Source organism: Anolis sagrei, chromosome 3 (genome assembly GCF_037176765.1).
Source record: "Anolis sagrei isolate rAnoSag1 chromosome 3, rAnoSag1.mat, whole genome shotgun sequence".
Classification (NCBI taxonomy): domain Eukaryota; kingdom Metazoa; phylum Chordata; class Lepidosauria; order Squamata; family Dactyloidae; genus Anolis; species Anolis sagrei.
Genome location: NC_090023.1, coordinates 182,628,521 through 182,655,621, shown reverse-complemented (window position 1 = coordinate 182,655,621; position 27,101 = coordinate 182,628,521). Strand labels below are relative to the sequence as shown.

Genomic DNA, 27,101 nt, shown 5'->3' with positions numbered 1-27,101 from the left:
CATCCCCTACACACAAGAGAATGATGGAAACAATCCACAGAATCACCCTAATAACTAAATATCTAATCCACAATTTGAGGGAGATACAACAGGTATGACATAAGACAGCAATACCAAAGATTGATAAACCTAATTATCTATCTGTAATTTCCTGATTTACAGTTGGAAGCTATTTCACATGTCCAGATGTGAAGGAAGAACAATTTATGTACACAGGTAGTCCCTGTGTTACGAACTTGTATGTAAGTTGGAACAAGTACATTTGTAAGAGTAATTCCAGCCCCTAATTTTTCTTTTTAGCTTTGGATAGCATAGGGAAGGGTTAACACTCCTGCAATATTTGCTTTGGTGTCTGTGTCCTTGTTCAGAAGTTGTCATTTCACTTTCTGTCCTTATGACAAATGGATTTTGAAAATTGTGGGTTGTTGTGGGAACAAGGATTGGTGACAAAGCTTCAGTGGAGACACTATTTTCCCATTATAATTCTTACATAAGTGGATTTTCCTTTCTATCTCACCCCCTTTTGTAACCAGGAGTAATATGTAAATTGTATGCTTGTAACATACAACTGGAATTTGTAACATACAAATGGAATTTACTTCTGTTCACAAATGGCATGGCATTGAGATGGATTGGGGAGAAAACTGACCATCACACTTGCTGGGCTGTCCGTTATATTCTTAGGGCCTATACCCTTGCTTTCAAGATAGACAGCCAAACAATTACCGTATATTCCGGCATATAAGACGACTGGGCGTATAAGACGACCCCCAACTTTTCCAGTTAAAATATAGAGTTAAGATTACTCCCATGCATAAGATTACACCGGCATATAAGATGACCCCTGACTTTTGAGAAGATTTTCTTGGGTTAAAAAGTAGTCTTATACGCCAGAATATACTGTACATATTTCCAATGTACACTGACCTCAGTAAACCAGAACATTATCTGGCAGCAACTCCATTAGAAGACAGTTTATGGTCTGAAGAAAGGGCATTAATTACATCTACTACCTCACCAGTACAGTGCCCCATAATGATCTGGACTGCTAAAACCTGGAATGTAACATTCTAAAATGCAAATATCAACCTGTCCTGAAGCTGATTATTGAATACAGCTCTACCATTAAAAATACTGTCGCAAAGTAGATGCCAGCAAATTCTTTCCACTTATTAGGGCAATGGGAAAGAAGAGTACACAAATATTTGAGATGACATAGGAAATCTGCACCGATTCCATTTAGTGCAACAGATTAAATTCTGTTTACTGAAATGTGATTAAATCTGTGTTTAAAGAAGTTCAAACCCTTGCCCTATGGAAAGGAAGGAAGGAAGGAGAAAGGGAAGAAAAGAGGGAGGGAGAAGGGAAGAAAAAAGAAGGGGGAAGGAGAGAGAGAGAAAGAGGAAAAAAGGAGAGAAAGATAGAGGTAGGAAAAAGAGAGGAAAAGAGGGATGAAGGAGGTGAGAAAGAGAAAAAAAAGGAGGGAAGAGGGAAGGGGGAGGGAGAAAAGGAAGGAAGAAAGTTAGCTAGAAAACTGAGAGGGAAGGAAGAAAATTAAGAAAGAAAAAGAAACAGAGGAAAAGAAGAAATGTAAGAAAGAGAAAGAAACATAGAGGAATGATTTCAGAAAGCATGGCATAGTGGCTTGAACCTCAGACTGTAGCTCTGAACCTACTGGGTGACTTTCCTCAAGTCACACTCTCTCTGCCTCATATGAAGACAAAGGCAAATTCCCTTCAAATAAATCAGATTTTTTGAGAGTCACCTTAGGGTCACCCTAAATCTGAAATGACATGAAGGGTCACAACAAGAAACTATAGTCTGCCCTGCCCCCAGCCTGGAAGACTGTCTATTGGCCCTTTATTTAAAAAAATTGAAGACCTCTGTCCTAGAGTTTCAAATACAATACAAAATAAATAGGTGGTGCATACACTTTTCACTCTGCAACACAAAGCTCGGAAGTGGTTAACTGTGGAAAATGAGCAACTGATATCTAAGTTAATGTTGATAGAATATCTGAAGCCATTTCTATTTGAAGCAGGAAAAGGACTGAAGGGAAATGTATTTAAAACTAGCAAACAAAAATCAAGCACTTCTTAAGATTAAGAAAAGCAAACCTTTTTCAACATCTTGTTTTGCTTATGGAAGAATTCCACTTTAATGTCACCACACACTGGCAATGGCTGAGGGAATTCGAAGTACATGTACTTGTCTTCACGCCTCGTGGGTCCTGAAGTGGAGGTGAATATCTTTACCTTGAGCTGGTAAACCACAAACTGAGGATCTGCATGATAAAAGAAGCATTCCACAACAGTTAATATAATAGAACCAATTCAAAGAAGAACTTTAAAGAGGGTTTTTATGGATATCAAAAAGGAATTAAATTATGCTAAATAATTATGTTGATCCAAATACTCTAAAGGCAACAGATCTCTTCTGATCTTGGAAGGTAAGCAGGGTCAGCTCTGGTTAATACTTTTTATGGGAGATCAAGAAACACCAGGGGCTATAGGTTAAATTTCAAAAGAATACGTTGGGGGGAAAAAACCCAAATATCCCTTACCTAATCCTATGGAATTCATGGGAAGTTGGCATGGGGTGAAGGTGTTGTGTACATGCACACACCATTTAGGCATGCTAACAAATATAACAATTTCCAAGTTAAAGTTATTTATAAGTTATCAACTGCATGTACTGGTGAAAACATTTCCAAGCTGTCCATGAGCTCAAAATTTAATGCAGACCTGATATAATTCATGCTGTTGAAGACAAGACATGCTTTATGGATGTTCCAACATATAGCTTATTTATATATTGTCATTGTTATATGTATCAAACAGTTGGCTATCTTATCTTTCATATTTTGTTAAAGATAAGAAATGAGAAAGGAGATGGAACTCATGCATCTCTAAATGTTTATTTATAGACACTGCTAACTTATCATATTAGGCAGCTATGGAACAAAGCAATGTAAAGTGACTTCCAGAGACTCTTTCAATGTAACACATAAAAACAAAATATCCTATTTTTCCCACTGTACACATCAATAAAAAATATAAACAGTTTCATCAATCAAGAACTATGACAGGATTTGACACACACTAGAAGGCTAAAAGGTAGCAAAAGTGGGGCACATGCACAGCAATAAACTGATTTAGTATCTCTCACAACTGGCTTAGAACTTGATTTGTTTCAATGATGACCATATTAACAATGTCAATGAACTGAAACATAGAGGTGAATATGAACTGCTTTTCTTATTTCAAAAAGTATTGCTAATTCCTAACTATTGTTATACTTTTGTATTTAAATAATGATGTCACACCAAGAATCAAACTCCACAACAAAATCACACCAACTAACCAAAGGATCTGTAAAATGACTGTAACTTGAGGTAATATTGGAGGGGACATATCTGTTACATTTCCATTCCAACATTCTAAGTATAAAATATTCATTATGTGCCTGTCAATTTTAGTTGCGAGTTTATTTAATAAAAAATAGAAATATGTGGAAGAGTTAAGCTTGAGATAAAGATTCATCCATGGTCACAAAGTAACCATTAACTGAGTTAGGATTTGAGTACAGATTTTCCCATTCTCAGTCTTGACATTATACCATACTGAGTCTACTGTATCTGATCCAACACTGGTTCCTGTGGAAGTGCTTTCCAAGGGACCATGTATAGGTCAGCCTCATTTGTAAGTCAACAGTGGCAACTGATATCATGTTGACATTCAAAACTAAATTTATCAGAAGGCATACAGGGATAAATTGTCAAAAGTGGTAAATATACAACAATTTACTTTCCAAGGTAGTACAGTGTAAGAACAGTTTAGATGTCTCAGTTTCAAATGAGCAAATACAATGGTCCAGAAATGCAAATAGAAATGCTGCCTCATATAGCAGAAGTGATTAAAAAAGAACTTACTGCAGGTGCCACCACTGAACATTGGAATTGTTTCAAACATCATTTTGTGAAAGAGCAGTGCCACTGGTCGGTAATCCAGATGATTCTTTAACAGGTAGCTATAGTAATATACATAGCGCCTCTGACTGGGAATAGTTACTCCCTACAATCAAACAGAAAAGAACAGCAGAAATATTTAATCATGAGTAATATTTTCACATCTTGTTACCTTAACTGACTTCTATGAGTTACAGCCTAGAAATGAATCATAACAGCTGCATATAAGCAAATCTGTCTATCTCTACTCTCTTCACAGATTGAGAAATTTAGCATAACTCTGAAAAACTCAAGTAAGCAACGTTAACAAAAGGTCTGGAACAACTTCTCTACTCTAGAAAACAAAATACCAGAAGGGGACACAGAACATTAAAATGCAGTTTTGGCTTCTGCCCATGTTTGGGCTGCATTCAAACTAAAAGATGGTCTTGTCTCCCATTTTTTCTCCTATGAAACCGGTATGAAATTGGTCTCATATATCTTCCTGTACTTCTTAACACATTTAAGTTTTAAAAACTGACTTGTATAGGGTTTTAAAATATATATACATTCAGTATTTCTCGATTTTCTTCTTTAAAGTTAGCTTCTTTATTCCTTTCACTACTCCCTACAACATATGAGGTTCCACTCTCAATGAGATGGCTGAGGGTTATTCGCGCCTTGTATTACATCAAAGCCAATGGAAGTTAATACATAATGAAACCATTTCAAGAAAATATATGGGGGAAAGACTAGGGAATAAGAAATGAGAAAGAAAGGAAGACTTCTTTTGGAATTTTATAGAGTTTAAAAGTACTAATAAAAAACAGATTAAGATTTACTTGCTTGCTATTGCAATGCATTTCCACTAACAGCCTGACTGCATAGAACTATGCAAAGTGCAAGAATCTATGTAGTCAGCTATTGATTTTTGTTTATTTATAATAGTGTGGTAACAGAAATTTTAGTTCTGATGCCATTATTTATCTCAGAATAAGTAGAAAAGGTGAATTGTATGTACAACCCAAGAATTTGGAGGCCAGTTATGGTCCTTTGCATAGAACCAAGATGACCAAGTGAACTAGGCTATCGTAAAATACAACAAAGCCATTATCTTCTTACTTTAGCTAACCGTTGTTACATTAAAGGTTGAGAAGAATGTTAGATAAAGGTTGCCCAAACATTATGTGTTTGAGGTTCATAACATATTCCAAACTGTATTGTTGTTAGCTGCCATCAAGTCAACTTTGACTTAAGGCAATCTGAATGAGAGTCCTCCATGTCATCCTACTATCATATCAACAGTCTTGCTCAGGTTGTGCAGATTCCACAATATAGCTTTGTTAATTGAGTCTATCCTTCTGGAATGTGGTCTTCCTCTTTTCCTACTGCCTTCTATATTACCAAACAACAGTGTCTTTTCTGGAGAGTCATGTCTTTCCCATTGTGTGTCCAAAGTACGGTAGTGTCATTTAGTCACCTCAGCTTCTAGAGAATGTTCAGGTTTGATTTGCTGTGGGCCACTGTGTGTGAGAGTGTAATATATATATTTATGGAGATTTTAGTAAGAATTTGTGTAGATTCCATCTCCAAAGCCTGAAGCAGGTCTATTAGCATATCATATGTTCCTGGTAATTTATTTATCCCAAGTACTCTAAATGCAGCTTCTACTTTATTTTACAAAACTGTAGGTTCATCTTCAAACAGTTCTTCCTTGAATACATGAATCTGTCATCCTTTCATCTTTTGTATGTAGTTCTCCACTGTACTGTTTCTATGCACTTTTTATTTCTACTAGGTTATGCAATGTGCTTCCCTTTGCTGGGCATATAGCATCCACATTCTTGCTTTAAATTTCCCTTTAATTTCTTGGATGTTATGGAAGAGATTTTGTTTATCCTTTTTTGTTGTAATTTTCTACTTGTCTGCATTAATTACTATAGTGGTTCTCTTTTTTTCTGCGCAGAAATGGCTCAACAGTTGCATTTGGAGTTCAGGTCCTATTTCCAACAGATAACAGTTTTGGTTCTTGTCTGTCCTTAACTGCTTAAAGAGTTTCATTTGTCATCTATTGAGGCTTCTTTTTCTTTCCTTCCTGACAATGTCCTTGGATTCAGTTCAAAGTTCTTCTGCCTTCTGGTCAATCGGGCTTAATAACATGTGTGTGTGTGTGTGTGCAGGTACATGTGTGTGTAACATAAACTTTAAATTCTATGGGAATGTGCTTCAGGTTATATTTTGGCTCAATTGTTGGTTTAGTGTTCTTTAGCTATAAATTTTGATATTAGCAATTTGTAGTCTTTTGAGTTGATAAGATAATCTTAAATTCTAAACTGTAAACATGTAAGAAAACACATTTTTGTAGCCATGAAGGTTTTTACAATCCCTGCTGTCAGATCCTTTTTTGTAATTTTGAAATACAGCAAATATTTCTGAAATGCCAGTAACGTACTGCTACTGACTAAATTTTGTAACTTGGCATGACGATCTTGATTCTAGCATGTTGAAAACAAAAGTCAGTGTTGACTAGTGGTTTTGAGAATCTGACTAGGAAGTCACATTCTCTCAAAGGAAGGGAATGGCAAGCCCCTCTAAACAAAAGCTGTAAAGAAAAGCTGATTATAGGTTCACCCTAGATTTTTGTAAGTTGGGAATTATTTGAAGGCACAGAATTACAATTCTGAAAGCTTCTTTTTAAAATCTGAGTTGTTTTGGAGAATATTTATTTAATGTACATTTACTTTTCTCCAGGTTAAAAATGGCATTCTTATCCAATATAATAATACATTCCTTCAAAAGAATGTTGCTTCTGTGAAATCTAAGAGACAAGCAAGAAATTTGCCCAGAGTAACTTTGATAAAAATGACCTTTAATCATTTTGAACTGTTCACAACTATTTCTGCAAACAAACTAGCAAAAAGGAAAAAAAGATTCGTGCTAAATTCATTCCATAATATGTTTTGGTTTTTTTTTAAAAAAAAGGATTCCATGAAATGTTCCAGACTGTCACCTTCCAATTGCTCCCCAAAGGTGACCAGGGGAAGCTTTCCACATTTTAAATGTCCATGATTCTCTTAGTATAAACATATATATAACACAAAGACCTGTTGATATCACCTGTAGAAAATCAATTGGGAGGTTCGTGACACAATCATGAGAAGAACTAACTGAAATAGCCCTTCTAAGAATGCAAAGTATCCAAATAAGGCTCACCAAATTCTACAGTATGTAGTAAGTGGGGGGGGGGGGGGGGGGGAGATGCATTTACTTTTTATGTAGTATTTATTGTATCCATATCTTGAGGTTCAGTTAATGCATTGCATCTTTTGAAACAATGTAGTTTCTTTAGACATACTTTTTAGGCATGCATCATTTCATGACACAGTAAACTAACCCAATATGCTACTTCCTGCATTCTTCTTTGAGGAGTGGAAGTTATGCACCAAACTGTCTTATATCTACTTCATGTCTTTGTTTGGGGTTTTCATTACATTTACATGCACACAATTCCCTGGTAACTGTAATCATGAAAGTAGATTAAAAATATTAACTAAAAGAGAAAAAAATACTAAAAGTGCCTACTGGAGAGTGACTATCAAGAAATCCAAGTCAACAGAAGTTTGTACTTAAGATACAAAGAGATTTTAATAAACCTTCCCATCAGGCATAAGTGTAAATGTAAGAAGTTAAAGTAAGTAAATAATGGTGCTCACAAGTTAGACATAAAGAATCCTTCTCTACAGTAGTAAAAAGGCAGATCCTCTCCTTCTCTTTAGCTCTTCCTAAGTATGTTCCCTCTATACTATTTTTCTTTAAAAAGGAAATGTTTTACCCTCCATATTTTGCCACAAAAACCTTGGGCTTATACACAAGTGTATAAAGTGCATTCCTGTGTCCAAAAATGCAAGGAGGCTTCCCATGATAGTATTCAAAACTTCTACATTTTAATCTATTCATTTGGATAGGTAAAAACAGAGGATAGAACCTCCAAGTTGTAAATACGCGCGTGTGTGTGTGTGTGTGTCTGTGTGTGTGGAGGGGAACTGCTTTATAATGAACTGAAAAAACCAGTATGATTACCTCTTTTACTACTGACTTTGTTTCCATTTATGTTCATTGTGTGTGTTGAGGGATTTGGGGGGGGGGGGTGGAAGGGACAGGGCTCACTTTTTGATGGCCCACTAACTGTATCACCACAGGATTAATTTTTGTTGTTTTATGGTTAACACAGCTACTCCTGAAAAACATTTCCTCATGACACTAAATGACATCTCTGCTTTGTTGTTAGGATAAGCTGCACCCCCTCTTCAAAACACAGATAGATGACTTCAAAAACCAAAACCTTCATAAGTGAACCAAAGCTGGTGTCTGCAGGGTGTAATGGGACATCATCTTCAGTTTCCCAAGTTGCTCGTGACACGAAAAAAAAATCTGCGTCCTAATATTTCATCCTGGCAAAATGATTGCTGGAAACACAGATGAAGATGGCAGATTTCGTGTGGAGTCAGAAATTCGTCTTGGAGAATTGATGATCTACATTAAAAGTTCAGTTGATCTTGGCCATGGATTCAAGAAAGCTATATTTGGACTGGACTTGAGCAGCTATGATGGCCTGGAAGATGCTGAGTTTTGAAAAGAATAACCTCAGTGCCTAATGGAACAGTGACTAATGCAGTCTATATTTAAAAGAACATGCAGGAGCTCCAAGAGTGAAATATTTCATCTTCACAATTTGAACAGTAAGCAAATTAAGTCCTGGTCTACCATATAGGACATTTTCAGTACACTGGCGGCTACTGGATCCCATGTCTTAGGAATATCGCAAGCATGGCAATTAAGGCAGCAATATGCAAATGCTTCAATACGATTCTTAGTGAAATTAAGAGTGCATCCATGGAATCAATGGAACTTACATAAAGTAGGTTCACCGTGATTCAATACATCTCTTCTAGTTGGAGACTAACAATAGAATTTCAATTGGAATAAGTACTAAGTGGCCCCCAGGATGTTGCTGAACTTCAGTTCCTAGAATGCCTCATTCTTGGCCATACCTGAGAGGGTTGCTCTGCGTTAAAGTTTAACAATATGTGCAAGGCTGCACAATTTAGAGCAATCAAATAATCCATACTGTCAGCTTAATTAAGTTTTAGTCTCCATTTGTTAAAATCAAGTCAGGTTCCAAAAACTTATTGTATTGCATTAAACCAATTCTCCATTCACCCTATGGCTTTCTGGCTAATCACCTTCTGTATGCCCAACCTTATGTCTCCCAATATCCTCAAAAATGTACTAAAATTTGAGGTTTCACAAAAACCATACAAGCTCCTACCATATTCCCACATCACAGGGACAAGCTGACCCGCTTGCTCCTGTGGAAGACAGCAATGGCAGAAGAAATTACTCTGATATTTCTTATTTGCCACCAAAACAAAACAAAACAAAACAAAAAAACCACAAGAGTGTACACCTTTCGCCCCTTATGAAAAAAACTGATGGGTAACCATTGGCACCAGATAGTTCATCATGATTACAGCAGTTATGGAAAGAAAAGGACTTTCTTTTGCTTAATGTACAATTTACAAGCCTGCTTAACAAAACTAAACAAAACAAAAAAGATACTAACTGGACTCACTTAATACCGTATATACTCGAGTATAAGCCGACCTGACTATAAGCCGAGGCACCTAATTTTACCACAAAAAACTGAGAAAACATATTGACTCGAGTATAAGCCGAGGGTGGGAAATGCAGCAGATACTGGTAAATTGCAAAATTAAAATAGATACCAATTAAATTACATTGTTTGAGGAATCAGTAGATTATATATTTTTGAATAATTACAAAAATGGTAATTTAAGATAAGACTGTCCAACTCTGATTAAATGAATGTTTACCTTCTTCAATGTAAATGTGCTTACGTATTCTTCCAATAATAATAAAGAGAGTAAAATAATAAATGTAATAACAACAATAATAAAAAGAGTAAAATAATGAATGTAGCAATAACAACAATTATACAGTAAAATAATAAATGTATAATAATAGAGTAAAATGATAAATGTAATAATAATAAATAACAAACGATAATAATAATAATAATAATAATAATAATAATAACAACAACGAGTAAAATAAATAATCTTGACTCGAGTATAAGCCGAGGGGCACTTTTTCAGCCTAAAAATGGGGCTGAAAAAATAGGCTTATACTCTAGTATATACAGTATAAACAGAATCTACAATAAAAATAATGAAACTGATGAATAAAGTTGTAGACATTAATAAAGGAAATTTCATAGAGGTTCTCCAAGCTTCTAGATGCTCACAGTTTAAGCTGTTCAGACATCCAGGATTAAGACTGAGAATGGTGCAATGAATTGTACGTGTTCGCGGAAATAAAGTTATTGTGGCAACTTGCTAGCTCAGTCTGCCGGTTATTTAGTCACCAGTGTAGTAGGTACATGTATACTGTACACAAATGTATAGTGACTAAACTCTTCAATGGTTGACTCTTTGTCTTTAGATGCTGAGCTAATGACTGAAAAATTCAGACAAGGTTAACAAGGGGTATGAAGATACTGTCTGGTGTTTTTTTTTCTTTTGATGATAGTGGTTGTCATCTCTGTGGGAATGCAGACTCATGCCAACCATTTCCTAAGACCTGAGAAAGGGACACCTTGTCATGTCAGTCCTGAAGACAAAGCCAATACAAAATTTGAAGATTTTTTTTCTGTTCCTGGTTTGAAAGTGTTATTTCCTGTTTAATGGTGTGGTACTTACTTTGAAAGTAGGTTCTACTCCAGAAATTTTGTTTTTGTGGCTGCCACAAACTACATTGAATTGGTGATGAGATATTCATTGAAAAACTTTAGCAAAATGTGATGCAGGATGTCCCACAAAACAAAGTTTTGCGGTTTAACAAACGTATTCTATTCTTTTATGACAGAACCCATTAGGAAATGCCATTTATAAACCAAGAACAAAAATCATGTTACATAGTGTAATAGCTACTTGGCAGGAGCCCTACCCCTTCTGTCTATCATGCATTTCCCAGCCTGGCAAGCTATTCTACCCTCATAATTTCAAAGTCTGCCACAAAGTTACAGCAACCAGAAAGAAGGAAAGTGCTGTGAGTTTGCCTGAAGGCATAGATGATGACTGGAAGAACCACAGTTACATGTATAAAAACTCTTCTTCCTCGTGGTTTCTGTGCCTCTCACAAATGAATGACTGAGGCTTCCCAGAGAGAGGTTACTGAGTCAGGGAGCTGGAGAAGAGAAGATAGTCCAGAACATGCAAAACTAGTATTTGCTCTGGATTTGCAAACCAACTTATAATGTTGGATGAACATAGATGATTGTGCCATGAGACCAGGTAGAGAAATGCCATATAGTAAAGCAGCTGAGAAGGTCACTACTCTAGTGGAGTGTGTGATCTGGTTAATTTATAGGCTACTCACATGATCTGTACAATGTCAAAAGAGTGGTGTTATTTTTTCAGATGCATTGCCAACTACAGATAGAAAGTGGGCAGGACCAATATCTTGGCTGAGTTGAAATTGTGACATGACTTTTAGAAGGAAAGTGATATCTGGTCATAGGACTACCTTGTTCCAATGAAAAACAAGGAATGGCTCATCTGAACTAGGTGCCACAATCCCACTTACTCAGTTCACAGAGGTGACAACTGCAAGGAATGCCACTTTCAACGTGAGGAGACATTCAGTAGTAGAAGCCTCTGGTTCAAAAGGTTTACAGGTCAGCTATGAAAAGACTAGACACAATAGCCATAGCAAAGGAGGTCAAGTCACCAGTTGATTGAAGTGCAATAGATGTTTGAGAAATTTCTTAACAATGGGATGTAAGGATAGGGTGATTGATCTGGGAAGCACTGGTTGTTATACTACAACCATGGCCAAGTAAACGCTCAATAAAGATAAGTCATTGCTTGCAAAGACATAATAGGAAATGCAGGATAGTAGAATCCCCTCATGACATGGATCTTTGAAAAATGGAGCAGTAGGAGGAATCATGGTTGTTTGGGCCAAAACAATGCAATAAGATCTGTATGGAACATTACCCTTTACTACCACCTTCAGCTGTAGTGAAAAGGTTGGAATTGATGGACAAAAACCTAATGACCCCCAGAATCAGAGCTATTTCACATTGCCTGGCAATGCAAATAGATTAAGTATATGCACCATCTGGCAAAAGGCATCGTTCAAAAGGGACTACTCATGATGGACAACTGGTGCACAAATGAGTGGATCTGTAAATATGTTTTCTGCCTTGCTAGGTGAACATGTCTCCTTACCACGAACTCCACAGAGTCAAAGCAAGGTTAAGTAATGTCACAGAATGGTTACCTCCCTCTTTGTTTATTTATACAAGTAACCACTATGGTGTTGTCAAATGTCATAACCCTTGAATTTCCTGAGATAAGATTGTTACTGAGGAACAGAAGGAGCTGATATGGTGATTGCTTAAGAAAAAATAGATACGGTTGGCATTAAAGCAATCTGCCCTGAAAATGAAGGAGTTGACATCCAAGTAGACGAGCATGGAATCACTTAGAATTGGAGCAGAAACATCAGGGGTTAATATTGTTGATACTGGAGGAGGTCTCATTCCACAGGAATGGTTAGACACTGAGCCTATTGTTTGAGGAGGTGGTGAGAAAGATTTATGAACATCAGCTACCAATAGGGAGGCTGATGATACAGGACACATTCCAAGATATTTTACTGATCATCCCTGCAAAAAGGTGAGTGCAAATTGTAGGGACAGAGACATTGACCACCCCCACCATATCCTTATGTTAGTATCTACTGATATAAGAAGTTGAAATTTAGGGAGAATTCTCCCTATATCACTAGCCTGATTTGAAAGCCAGTATGGGGCATAAAAAGTTAACATATAAATTGAGACGTATCCCTTCAAGGTGATGGAAGAACCATGCCTTGAGGACTTATGCTGTAGATCAATAACAGTCCTTGGAACATGTTGTTCTGCAGAAGGTTCTGAAGGCTATGCCAGAAGATAGGCCACCAAAATTGAAGCACAGAAGATAGAACAGCTAATGTTGGACTAGAGGCCTCTGATGTTGAAGATAAAGGAGAAGTAGCTATAGGTATGGCATGGTGTTTAGAGCAACTCTTCTCCTTCACAATAGTTTCAGAGCAGCTCTTGAGGGAAGCTGACCTTTTTCAAGCTGATTTTGAATGGGCAACTTTCTGTGACTTCCTCGCCTCACAACAAAACAAAACCTTTATTTGGCAAGGTGTGGCTGATTGTGGAGATAGTGAGGTCAACACAACAAAGCAAAAAGAGCCTCAATAGACATTACTGAGGTGGTTGATACTGATACTGCTGACAATGCAGGGCATCAATATCAAGAGTAATTTGTTGTGTTTTTTGTTTGTTTGTTTTGATTCAATAGCACTCAATCTGCCAATTGAAGAGACTTTTAGTCTCTGGTCCTCGTTCTTGAAGGTTTGCGATATAAACCCCCTACAAATGGCACACCTCTACATTCTTCCTCCAAACATAACAGATACTGCAAATGTGGATCATAAAGCAAAACTCTCTGACTGCAAGTAGAACACAACTTCAAAAAAGAGGTAAAGACGACAGACACAAAGGGAGGAGGAAGAAGGGAAAGAGGCATATTACAGTGGAAACTCTGATGACAAAGTAAAAAGACACTTGATGGGAAGACTTTGAACAAGTTCATGTCATTGATAAGCAAGTCTTTTTTTTCTCACAACTACTCCCATTATGTTTGGGGGGAAGGGGAACAGATAACTAACAGATAACATCCAGAAACTTACTGGTTGGAAATGGGGGGTGGGGAGTCATTGTCCTTGCCTTCCAGAACTTTACAGTTCCTTCAATCAATCTATGTGAGTGATTTCCTAATGCAGTCTATACAAAACCAAGCAAGTGCTTGGAACAGAATTTTAATGTTTGAAAGACAGATTAATATCAGAATTAAAAATCTTCTGTTTTGTAGTAATCTCAAGGACTATAAATTAAGGAATTTAATCAATTTACTTGGGTAAATAGTATTTTACAGATAGTATAAGGGAAAGGTATGGCACCCTTCTTTGTTAGAAGTGCTACATTTTCCACTGCAGTACAATATTATTATCCTTCATGCATACTAGAGTATAGATTTAATGTCAGAAAAAATTGGCAATCATAATATTGCTTGCCACTTTACAGAAACACAATTTTATACATCAAACAGGCAAAAATATTTTATGATGATGCCAGGGTTCATTACTCTTGTGCAACAAACAAAAATGAATTCAGAAAACGTAGTCTTCATAGTAATAAGTAGATGCCTACTGTAATTAAGAATTGCAAAATTTAAACAAAATGAGGTAAGTAATCGCATGTACCCATGAAGTCAAGATATACCTGTTCACATGCATGAGACCAATGCCATTTCTCAAACAGATCTATAGCCAAACTGATATATTTTTCATACCCACTCTAAATTTCATAAAAATAGCCCTAAAAATATGAACCTACTTAATAGTTCAAAGTATCTAGAACCATTACATAGAGAATTGTTAATATTTTTTTAAAGAAACACACGCAGCAACACATACTGCATTTTAATCCTCACTTGCACTGAGTGAGTAGTAGGGTATTTTCTAAGAAATAACTTGTAAGGATCAGGATCATAATGTAAGGGTTAGGATTTCTGATGCCCTCCTAATGGGACCACCGTACTGACAATGGAACATGTCACATCTGCTCCAATGCATCATTTTTCCAGCCAACAGGATAGTCATTTAACTAATGACTATCCTGTTGGCTGGAAAAAGGCAACAAATATATTAAAATATTTTTGTCCTTTAACAAATGTTGTGCTTGTAAATTAGCTAAAAAATTGGTTCTGATTCAATGAGGATTCTGCACAAAAACAAACTTGAGAACTGAAGAGCTGAGGGTGAAACTGACCATTCATCCAAGAGGCTATGAATAAACACAGTATCTTTCTATAGATAATCAATTTTCTTCTTAAGGCGACATTAAGGTTGTTTTTTTAAAGATGTAAGAAGGTCAGCTGAATAACTGACACTGGATAACTGAATAACAATGCCACATGAAGACAGCAAAATTGGTCAGTTTAACCAATTACAGCATAGGTGAGCAAATTCTTTAGAATAATAATAAATAATAACTTTATTTTTCTACCCCCGTGATCATCCCCCTGAAGGAACTCACGGCAGGAGCAAGTCCATAGCAAACAACAGAGTTTATAAACTAAAACACAGTTAAAAACATAATAAATATATCATAATCCAATTAAGCAATTAGAAACAGCAGGGTATAAAAACATCATTAAAACATATCAAAAACAAACCTTAACAATCAATCAATCAATCACCAGAATATGGTGGGCTAAAAACGTACTTCATTATATTTCTAATCATCTGTATTGAGGAGGCTAAAGAGTGGACAGTATACATTCTACATGCTTTGTACATGCTAAGGGAAGAGAGGAACAAAACATGAGAACTGTTTGTGATCTCATATGCAAAACGGACTAATAACCATACAGCAACATTTTACAGATACAGTATGTTTATGATTCAGACACAATTAAAATATGCCTCCCCAAAATCTTGAGCTTCATAGCATTCTACAAAACCTATAAATGAAATAACAAGTTATGTAGGGATGAGGAAGATTCTCACCTTTTTATCTCTGGTCCTTACTTCACCATAGAAATCTAGGGCTTCTTGTGCCTTATGAAACCTTCCTCGATGTAACAAATATGCACAAATCATTACACCAGTTCGTCCCTTTCCAGCTTTACAGTGGATTGCTGCAACATGATTGCCATCTTCACTAAGCCATCGATCAAGATCTTCACAAAAAGGTTTGATAAGCTCCAGCTGTGGAGGGTTATGGTCTTCAAAAGGATATTGTGCAACTACAAAATAAAAAGAATGAAACAATTAGCCAAGGATTAGACCACTATTATGCATAGCATGCTATTTTAAAATATTTAAAGTGATTACAGGTTTTATACACACTTGCACAATTTGTGGACCACAATGTCAAATACAACCAGTCCTCATCTTCATTTTTTACATGTAGTCCACACATTATGTGAATTCATCCTAACGTTTTACAAGTTTGTGTAAATCTAATTTAGAAATACAGGTATTATGAAGCATTTTCCAGTTCAGAATTATTTAACATTGTTGATAATTCAAAACTTTACAACTCTGTGTATAGAACACTTGATACGTCTCTCAAATCCAAAAAGCCATCACTATATTGTACTAGATCAGCATTTTTCAACCTGGGAGTCGGGACCCCTGGGTGGGTCATGTGGGGGTGTCAGGGGTGTCAAAGACCACCAGGAAAACACAGTATTTTCTGTTGGTCATGGGAGTTCTCTGTGGAAAGTTTGTCCCAATTCTGTCATGGGTTGGGTTCAGAACGCTCTTTGATTGTAGGTGAACTATAAATCCCAGCAACTACAACTCCCAAATGTCAAGGTCTATTTTCCCCAAATTCCACCAGGGGGGTTCACATTTGGGCATATTGAGTATTTGTGCCAAGTTTGGTCCAGATCCATCATTGTTTGAGTCTACAGTGCTCTCTGGGTGTAGGTGAACTACAACTCCAAAACACAAGGTCAACGCCCACCCAACCCTTCCAGTATTTTCTGTTGGTCATGGGAGTTCTGTGTGCCAAATTTGGTTCAATGCCATCATTGGTGGAGTTCAGAATGCTCCTTCATTCTAGATAAACTATAAATCCCAGCAACTACAACTCCCAAATGACAAAATCAACCCCCCACCGCACCAGTATTCAAATTTCGGTGTTTTGGGTATTTGTGCCAAATTTGGTCCAGTGAATAAAATACATCCTGTATATGTGATATTTACATTATGATTCATAACAGTAGCAAAATCACAATTATGAAGTAGCAACAAAAATAATTTTATGGTTGGGGATCACTGCCACATGAGGACCTATATTAAGGGGTCACAGCATTAGGAAGGTTGAGAACCACTGTACTAGATTTTAAGAGTAATGTAAGAAAAAAAGATGGAGCTGACTAAAGAGATAGGAGAAGGACAGGAGCTGCAGAGCATGGCCAAAAAAGAAAACTCCAAAACATTTGTTATGTTATCCAATATCTATACTTATAAGGAGTGTCATCTTTCAAATCTTGATTTCACATTTTGCACAAATTTCTACTCTGACTTTCTTATCAGTCAGAACTGTTTACAACAAATAAAATCCAAAGAAAACACTAACAAGTAAAAGTCAGAATACAGTGCAGGAAGGCATCACAGATAAAAACCTGATGCTCAGCAATAAAAACCAATCTAGTACAAGGAAGCAAGAGAGGGAATGTGGGCCTCATGGGACAAGCTGTTCTATAACAAGGCCACAGGAAAAGGCCCTACCTCCTGTTAGACATAATCCTGCTTCCACATACTTTCTAGCAGCCAAGCTAGTAGAGGGCATTAAGTAACCAAAACACAAGTGATTCAGACTTTCAAGGTATTTCACGGTACACTGAAGAAACAAACTTAAAATAAGCTACAGCAGGATAGGTGTAACATAACCCCAAAGGCATCCATTAATATATTTTTGGACCAAATTAAAATGTGAAAACTCTTCAAAGATATAATCATACATACCACAAATTACACTCAAATATCCAGGTGTAACTAAGACATGCATTGCCATAGCACACTATTTGATCTAACCACATAAAGGGGAAAAATTGCTGCATCAATGTAAAGTGATCAGCCAAATCCAAGAAGCAATATCACAACCAATAACAGATTGAATCTATATAAAACATTCATATCTAGTGAAATACATACTGCACAATAGCCAACAAAACCAAGGCAATAGATATTACTAATGGGAAAGTAAGTTGTATTCATTGAGATCTGTTTATTTATGTATCTTGAATACATTTGTTTCCAATTATTTGTATCAGGGTATTTTTGTAACCAAATTATATTCATGTCAGGGCCTAAATACCCAAAAGGCACCAGATCATATCTGATCTTGAATGCTAAACAGAGCTGGGTATGGTTAGTACTTGGATAGGAGACCATCAATAAATAGAGCTGCAGGATCTATGTCAGAAGAAAGACTATCAGAAAAAACTCTGAACTTAATGGGATTGCCGAAAGTCGAAAAGTGGCATGCCCACACACATGGCCACAAACATTATTTAGTCAATGAGAAAAACGCATGAAGAATGTGTATAATAAGGAAAGAGACAAGCAAAAATGAAAAGATGTCCAAAGCTGTAACAGATAGACACACTTACACAATCACAAGTAAAATATACAACACAACACTCCCTGCCCTAAATCCACAATAAAACAGCTTCAGAAATTTTGAGACATCAAAATGGTGCTAGAGTTTGATCAACCCCACTTTACAGTATGCCATCTTCCCAGTATGACAAAGTAACTACCACCCAAAGAAACTTAAGGGGGAGAGAATTTGGCAAGCATTTAGGCACAATGACCAAGGTACTATGTGTATAAAGAAACAGTAGTTACGTTTTAAACATACTGTATGGCTTATTATCATGTGTGGCCACAGTGGTGCAATGGTTTAAACCCTTGTGTTGGCTGAACTGCTAGCCTGAAGGTCGATTGTTCAAATCCGCAAGACAGGGCGAGCTCCTGCCTGTCAGCTACAGCTTCCCATGCGGGAACAAGCCTCCCACAGGATGGTAATACATCTAGGTGTTCCCTAGGCAACATCTCTGCAGATGGCCAATTATCTCACACCAGAAGCGACCTGCAGTTTCTTAAATCACTTCTGACACGATTTAAAAAATTATCATATGAGGAAGCTTCAGGCTTATCTGCTTCCCACCCCTTCTCCTACATCTTATGCACAGAATAATAAATTAAGGTTTATGTTTAAGTCCAAACTATGGTAAGATATTTTAACAAAAAAAATGTGTGCCTCAAAAGAAGTTTTCATTCAAGTATTTTCTGGAAATTGCTCCTTTGCACTTGTTAGACACATATTTTGCAGAGCTGTATTTTTATTATTTTGCCAGAATGAGATGTACTTCTTCCCTTCTCCTACCACAGGAACTTTCCAGTTTCATAGTTCAATTATTTTAAGAATGATTATCCCCAATTATTTTAAGAATGATTATCCTCAAATTTGCTTATGGCAATATATCAAGAAAGATTTGAAACAACAGCACAATATTATGCAAATCTCATAGCAGGGGGGTTTGGGGGAGTAATTAACAGATCAGAATTTTCAGATTTAAGTTTTATAAAAAAATACTTATTTGATATTAATGATCTAGGACCCATACAGAAAGTAATAGATATTGACTTGTAGCTTGCTATAACACTCATATTCCTTTTCAGTTCAAGAGGAACATAATACAAAATAACATACCTCTGCAGTTAAATTTGGCGGTATCATAATGTCGTTCAGCACATCTGAAAGAAAATTATAATATGTTAAGTACAAATTTCATATCTACCATGGAGACACATTTACTACATTCATATACTTTTCCACCACAACAATGGAAAAGAACCACAAAAGCATGTTAATATCTGACTAAATAGAAATTTCAGATATTCTCCAAGAGAAATCACACATATCTGAAAATTGAATAATTTTTTGAATGTTTGTTTAAGGAAGCCTTAACATGCATAATAGCCTCTCTCCTTTGTGATAGTACAAATTCTAATACAAATTCATATACATTTGTAGCACAGATATGGTATATACCAGCATATTTCCACCAGATGCCAAAGTGATGCAACTGATTGTACGACAGGACCACAAACAATCAGCTACTCCATTGTATAACTGTCGATTAGTTCACCAAACACCAAGGCAAAAGTGAGAAAAGGAGTTGTGTGTATGCCAGCAGAATGATTGGTTGTATTAGATACTGTTCTTACACAATCTCTAGAAAGAAAAATACTTACGTAGTTTCTACACTATGATTGCATTTGACAAAATTCTAGTCTAATGCTTAAATAAAATATTAGAATCATCTGGCCCTTCCAATGTTATTGGGCTGCAAATCCCAGCACTCCTATCCATGTTGTTTACAACTGGTGAGAGTTGCTGCCCCAAAAAAATTAGAAAAAAAGTATGATATCCATCTTTGGCTTAAATCCTGTTAATTGATGAGACAAGTAAAGAATACTAGACATATTGCAATCATGTCCACTGGTAGTAAAGGGGAAATAATGTGTGTTGGTCCCATGAAGTATTGGAAAGGGAAAGTCAGAGTCGATATTGTGCTAACCATGATGTACATTTAGTGGGTCTGACAGTTCATTCATTTCTAGTTTTAAAATCTTATCCTACTGTAAGGATAGAAAGGGAACTTATTATATCACCTTCAGCTTTCAACTGAAAGGCTGAGATAAAACAAACCTTTGATTAATATGACAACCCCAGAATATTTCTTTTTTCCAAGACCATTATTTATTAGTCTATTTATAAATATTGAGTTATTGTGAACAATAGATTTTGTATTAAAATATTATATATTAACTGGCTAGTAAACAAACATCCATCATCCTAGAATTAGGTACAATATTACTTATCAAGCTGCATGTACCCTATATAATTTAATAAAACATGAAAAAATATAAATAACAGGTGGAGGAGTCTCCTACGTGGACCCAGACAACTTTTGCTTTCTTCTACATAGTGTGTTTAGACTAGAATTCTTTAATTATTCCCTCTGTCCTAATACTATTTGTCACAGGTTGCCAACTTAGGTTCCCCAGCTCTAATTCCTATTTACTGAAATGCTGAATTTTTTCCCTTGCATATGACAGTCTTACACACCAAAAATTGGATACAACTGGGCAAAAAAAGAAGCAATCACAATACGTAAGTGGATATTGCTCTCAGTGAGTGATACAATAGAGACATTGGGGGTTTCTATCTTCAGATTTTGAAGATAAATTTGTAGAACAGCCAGGAAGTGCTCATGTAGATACACTACAGTTCATCGTTTAATCAGATTCACTCTTCCAGGCAGTGGACATTCATTGCTTTAGGAATAATGGACAGGCTATATACATACAACCATCAGAACAGTGAACTGAATTGTGAATAAGCAATGCAAGTTATAACTTATCTGTAGTCCAACTAAAGAAAACATTAGGTCCAGTAGAAAAATATAATAATGGCCAAATGTGTTTTATCAAAAAGTCTGCCATCACAGTTAAGGATTTAATTTACTAACACAAAGTTAGGCAGATACTCAGTGCAATAGATAACACTAAATTAATACAATATTGTAGTTGTCAGGAAGCATGTTACTGCGGTACACACAATTTCTTCTATAAAGAATACCGTGTTCAATTGCAATCACTGATTTTAATTTATTGTTTATTCACTGTCAAAGAATATGCCACATATAGTATGAAAGGCATAATCCAAAAATACAATCGGATAGTACGAAGTTGAAGAGGTGTGTATTGGAAGTTGTACTGTAACCACTACAACTGAGGAACATGGTTGATCAGCAACTGATGTTACAATTGATCTTTTATACCTTAGAAGACAGGTAATATTGTCACTGCTATGCTTAGTGCAAACAAACCACAGCTTTCAGATCTGTCACTGTAACTAGTTCAAGAGCAGATGTTTCACTATCTTACTATTTCTATAGCCTTATGAATGCAAAAATCTATCTCCATTAAGAGAAAAACATAATGAGCTGAAACAACAGGGTGCTTGGTCAACTCAAGGAAAATCTGACTTACCACATGAGACTAAGCAAATAGGTCTTTGTATGCATAATTTAAATGAATGGAAAATAGAGAATACTAATCTAATAGTTCATACAATTTCAAACATAAACTTTTAAATGAAAAATGAAGGGTAAATCACATAGCCAACTCTTTTAATACAAGGGCTTAGCCAACTGTTTTGACATTAGTTACATAGCATAAGTAGAACCTAAGATCAAATAATGATAATATAAAAGCTTAGTTTAGTGAAGAAACTATAGCTGTTTCCAGAGAGGAACACCCTGATGACAGTTATCTACACTGTTATTCATGAAAATTAATTTTAATGTGGTATGGTATATGTCAGGTTGCCAGCACTGACAATGAGAAAGCTGTACAAGATCCCTATTTGTGAAGTGCTAAAGAGTTTGGCACCTGAAAATGATGTTTCTTTAAAAGTTGTAAACAAACAAATATAATACTTGTAGGCCCAACTTGTTCTTCATCAACCTTATAAAGGTATGGTACTGATATTCTCACCTTTTAATGCACAATTGATGGCTGCTACATTTAATTCAATTCTCACTTATTCTAGCAATTTTGTTTTAATTACATTTTGTAGTATCTGTTTTACTGGTTTAGTATTATCTTTTACTATAAACTGTCTTGGATATTTCAACAGCAAATAGCACCATTTAAATAAGCAACTAATGTATCAACCCCAAGAAAAATGAGACAGGGAAATTTATGGGTTATGTTTTAAAGTTTCTGTTCTTATGTACTGAAGGAACATTGATTTCATCTAGGAAGATCTCAATTATGCTCTTATTCTAATTAACAAATAGAAACTATATCAGGGATCAACTGTTTCAAATCACACTTCTGCATAGTGCATAATTTCTTCAACATAGTGATAAATTAATGAAAATACCTAAGACTACATGAATCAGAACTTATGACTTCAGCATTACAGTAAAAGAAAATCGGATCTGAAATGTTAGAAGTATTTGTTCCGTATGAACTACTTCTTTTTAATCTTTTTTTAAAAAATACTAAAATAGTGACAGGTTTCTTCCAAATTTATTATAACTAGAGGATGGGCACAAAGAGACCAGTGCTAATTTCCTCTCAAAATGGCAACTAGAAGTTGGAATGGAATCATGCAATTTATATTTTTAACTGGTTTTTATTCTATGTATTTTATTTGCTTACCATTCCAACTGTTTTTAATTTATGGGATATGTTTTATAACTATGCTAAGCAGCACTGAATCTTGCCAGAGTCGTAAGCCACCTTAAGTCCCCCTACTGCAGTGAGAAAGGCTGGGTACAAATGAAACAAATAAATAATAAATAAGCAACATCATATCGTATCACTTCTGGTTGCCATTTTCACAGATTTTAATAAAACAGAAATATCTGGAAGTGTCTTTGGGGTGTCATCATCCAATCAAAGGGCTGGCTGATCAATTTAACTAGAAAGGTATCTCAAAATCACTTATGATTTTTTTTTAAATAGGAGGAAGGGGGCTTTGGGGAACTGCCCCAGAGGGATTCAAGAAAGCAAATGAGGATAATGAGGGATACACACTGCTCATGGATCATGCTTTCCCTATCCTTGATATAAGGCTTAGATTCCCTTACATGAAATTTAATTACCATATCTACTCATATAAGAGTGAAACTGAGCTGACTTATACATCAATCAACGCTGAAATAGGGACTCAGTGAAGGTATTGTCAAGAAGCAGAGGTAGTAAGATGTTCCCCCTTAACAATGCCTTCACTTTGGGTCCCTATTTCAAGACTGATCATCACCCACCCCTTGATCAAACTAGAGAATGAAAATCAGTCCTTCAGAAAGAGAAAAGGGGGGGGGGTTCTGAAACACAAATGTAGCATAAGAATAGCAAACTAAAACTTTCTAGAACATATACTGTAATAAAATAATGCACAACGTTTTTGTATCACTGTAAATATATAATTAAATCAACAGAAAACATTTAAAATTTTCCTTTATCACAATGTTAGAGTACCTCCGAAGTCTAGCTTAGTAGTAAAAATATTTTCATTTACTCTACAAATCATATTTAAGATGAGCACATGACAGTAAGTATAACTGAGAAACATACTTACAGATTGTATATCTTGTAATGGTTTTTATGCTTTGAATCCAAAAACCTTAAAGAAAAACAGGGAAGTCAAATATATGTGTGAAACCAATGTTTTAAACTGCTACTCAATAATATAGCTGCACAGTCAGCTAGATCCTGATATCAATTTTCAAATCAGAAGTTCATTTCATGTGTGTGAAGGAGCTAGTCCTACTGCTTTTTTCTTAAGAGCTCATAAGTAAGGGTCATAGTACCAAAATGTAACTTCATATTTAAATTTAAAAAGCATTCTGGTTACTCAAGTGGCAAAACTTAAGTTGTAACACAAAATAATGTCATTTAACAGATGTCATTCCAAGATGGCATAAAAGTTGTTTTAGCACAAAGAAAATTCTTAAAAGTGATAATTAATTCTGGGTTTCATAGAATATATTTCAAATCAAATGAAAGAAAAACCAGGAATTCAGAACCTGTTTCTACATACTATATTATCATTCCATTTTAACTGATACTTGAAACATCTATGATTATTTCCCAGTAACTTGAAATAGTTAAAGCAGGCATGTAATGTCACTCGATCTCACTGGCTATGCATACTTTCTGATCTCACTAAGTGTGGATAAGGCAAAACTGAGGAAGCAAACTGAAGGCTCAGTAAGAATATGTCCAAATTTACCCAACTATACAGGTAAATGATAACATAAACAGCCCTTACATTTATTGGGCAATAAATGGTCAACAAATTATAAATGCCAGTCTAAGAATTATCCCTGATAAAATTGATCTTTTGAATAAAAACTAATCAAAGCACCAAAGAAGAAAAATTAACAGAACCAGTACATCACACAACTTCACAGGACCAAGTAAGATCTTACAAAGGCTATACTCACATACAAATCCACCAAACCAAGCTTAGGAAAAATAAAGTACTAGTAATATTCACATTACATTTATTCTGGATATTAAGGTCAGAAGTTATTCTACAATATTGAAAAAAATCATTGCAGAGTAGAAGAAACTGAAAAGGCAAGATATCTATACCTATATATATAATAAAAGAGAATGTGTGTGTGTGTGTGTATGTATGTATGTATGTATATGGGTATGTATGTATGTGGGTATGTATGTATGTATCTGTGTATGTGGCAGTTTTCTGATTGGCTCCCACTTCCACAGGCCACTGAAACTCCCATGAATGACTGAACTGAACCAAACTTGGCGCACATAACCCCCATGACCCACTTTATGGTGCAATTTGGGGGAGGATAGACAACAGATTATGGGATTTGCAGTACTTTCAATCGCTTCGACTCCCACAGACTACTGTGATGCTTACCAATGATGGAAATGGACCAAACTTGAAACACAGAAGGCCCATGACTCACTTTAAGTTCTGGTGCCATTTGGAAGAGGATGGACCATGGACGATGGGACTTGCAGTACCTTCACCCACTTCCCGAGACCACTGCGACCCACACCAATAATGATTAGGACCAACGGCGCACAAGGGGCCTCTGAGGCCGAAAGCAGTGGAGGTGGCGAGGAGGCTCTGCCCACTCAGCTGCAGCCTCCTCCTTCTCGCCGCCTGTTCTCCTGCTTCGTTAAAAAATCAGACAATGTGATTTTCTGGATGTGTTTCTCGTTGTCTCTCATAGTTGAGGTCTACCTATGATGTCAATTACAGGCCTTTCTCATCTTTTTAAGTGGGAGAACTTGTACAATTGGTATCTCACTAAATACTTCCCCCCCACCACTGTATATTTAAATTGTTTAAAATCTGTATATGTTCTCTTTATATAAAAGCATGTATTTCAAATGTTATATTTGTATAATGATTTTATTGGTTTTAACTATGTATTTTAAACTTTCCATGTTTAATTCTATTTTAATGGTTATATGTGTTAGGTTTTAATTCATACATTATGGTTTTTAATGCTAGCTGCTTTGAGTTTTCCTTGGCAGAGAAAAGTGGGGTATAAATACATATAATAATATTAATATGCATTTGATGCAATAAGACACATACTATGATTCCATGTTTAAAGTAAACATAATTGGACAAGACTTCTAGGAATCAGATGTAAACTTTAAGTTTACTTAAGAGTCATCTTGTTTCACACTATACAATTTGAGTATATTTAGTTTATCCAAAAGCGTTTTTTATTTTGGAATACTTTTATTTACCTATAAGTACATAGGGCCAACCACAAATTGAAAAAGATTGCTTTGAGGGCAATGCAATACAATGCCTAAATGTTTCTATGAGAAAAAGTAATGCTATTCTTAACAGTCTGTACTCTGAAAATCATCTTAAAACTTGGGTTTGGCTTAGTTTCAATGATGTCATAACATGGACACAAAGATACCCAATCACAATTAATGTAAAATCAGCTGTTATTTTCTTAAATGTGGTGCCTTGTAGACAAGAATATAACCTATCAGCAATTCTTCACATTTTATACTTAATATTTACTCTGAGAAAAAATGAAGGATTTCAAAATGCAGTGCTTTGGGCAGTTTTCTGTTTAGTGCAGAGGGGGTGGGGGGGGGGTGAGTTGCAGCAAAAACACCCATCTCAAAATGTGTACAATATTGTTCTCACCTCTTGTCTTTTGTATCACTTGCAATGAAAACTGACTCTGAGGGTAAACAGATTGACAAACCACAAAAATATTAAGACAAAAGAATGAAAACACTCTTACCTTACAACGTCATCAATATTGTTTCTGTATACACCTTCAAGTCGTTCTGCAGGAAAACCCATTGCAATGATATTTGGATAAATATCTGAATGTTCAAGTTAAGGCAAATATTAATGTAACACAATACACTAATATACAACTATCTATTAACCACATCTTGTACTTAGTTATGTAAACTAGATTTAGAAAGCAGTCATTCTCACAGAAACAAAAAGATATCTAGCATTTGATGTAAATAAAGAACAAGTACCAGTAACAAACTTTGGTTACCTAAAAACGGGTAACTGTGTAATTAAATTATTGGTGTTGTAAGTTAACATTTAGAAGAAGGAACTGGCAAAGCTGTCTCGGAGTATTACTTGCCTTAGAAAGCCCAACAAAGAACTCATGGGGTTGCCGTAAGTCAACAAGCAACTTGCAAGCATGTATACACGCATTAGAATGAAATTCAGATGCTCCAAGTATTTTTAAGAAACGTGTTGTAGCCAAGAAAGTTACCTTTGGAAAATATATTCAAAGAAGCTCAAACTTGTTAAGGAGAAGATGAACAATTTTTAAAGACCTCAAATAGAAGTATCCAATAGTAATAAACA

At 35.7% G+C, this 27,101-nt stretch overlaps 1 protein-coding gene across 1 annotated transcript in view; it reads right to left on the bottom strand.

The window, feature by feature from the left end:
- The window catches only part of PTEN (phosphatase and tensin homolog), a 61,771-nt gene that overhangs the window by 11,363 nt on the left and 23,307 nt on the right, over positions 1 to 27,101 (bottom strand). The window contains exons 2-7 of the mRNA XM_060768775.2: positions 26,509 to 26,593; positions 23,829 to 23,873; positions 19,380 to 19,423; positions 15,656 to 15,894; positions 3,932 to 4,073; positions 2,118 to 2,284 (exon numbers count right to left, since the gene is read on the bottom strand). Of these exons, the coding sequence (XP_060624758.1) occupies positions 2,118 to 2,284; positions 3,932 to 4,073; positions 15,656 to 15,894; positions 19,380 to 19,423; positions 23,829 to 23,873; positions 26,509 to 26,593 (722 nt within the window). The remainder of the gene's footprint in view (positions 1 to 2,117; positions 2,285 to 3,931; positions 4,074 to 15,655; positions 15,895 to 19,379; positions 19,424 to 23,828; positions 23,874 to 26,508; positions 26,594 to 27,101) is intronic.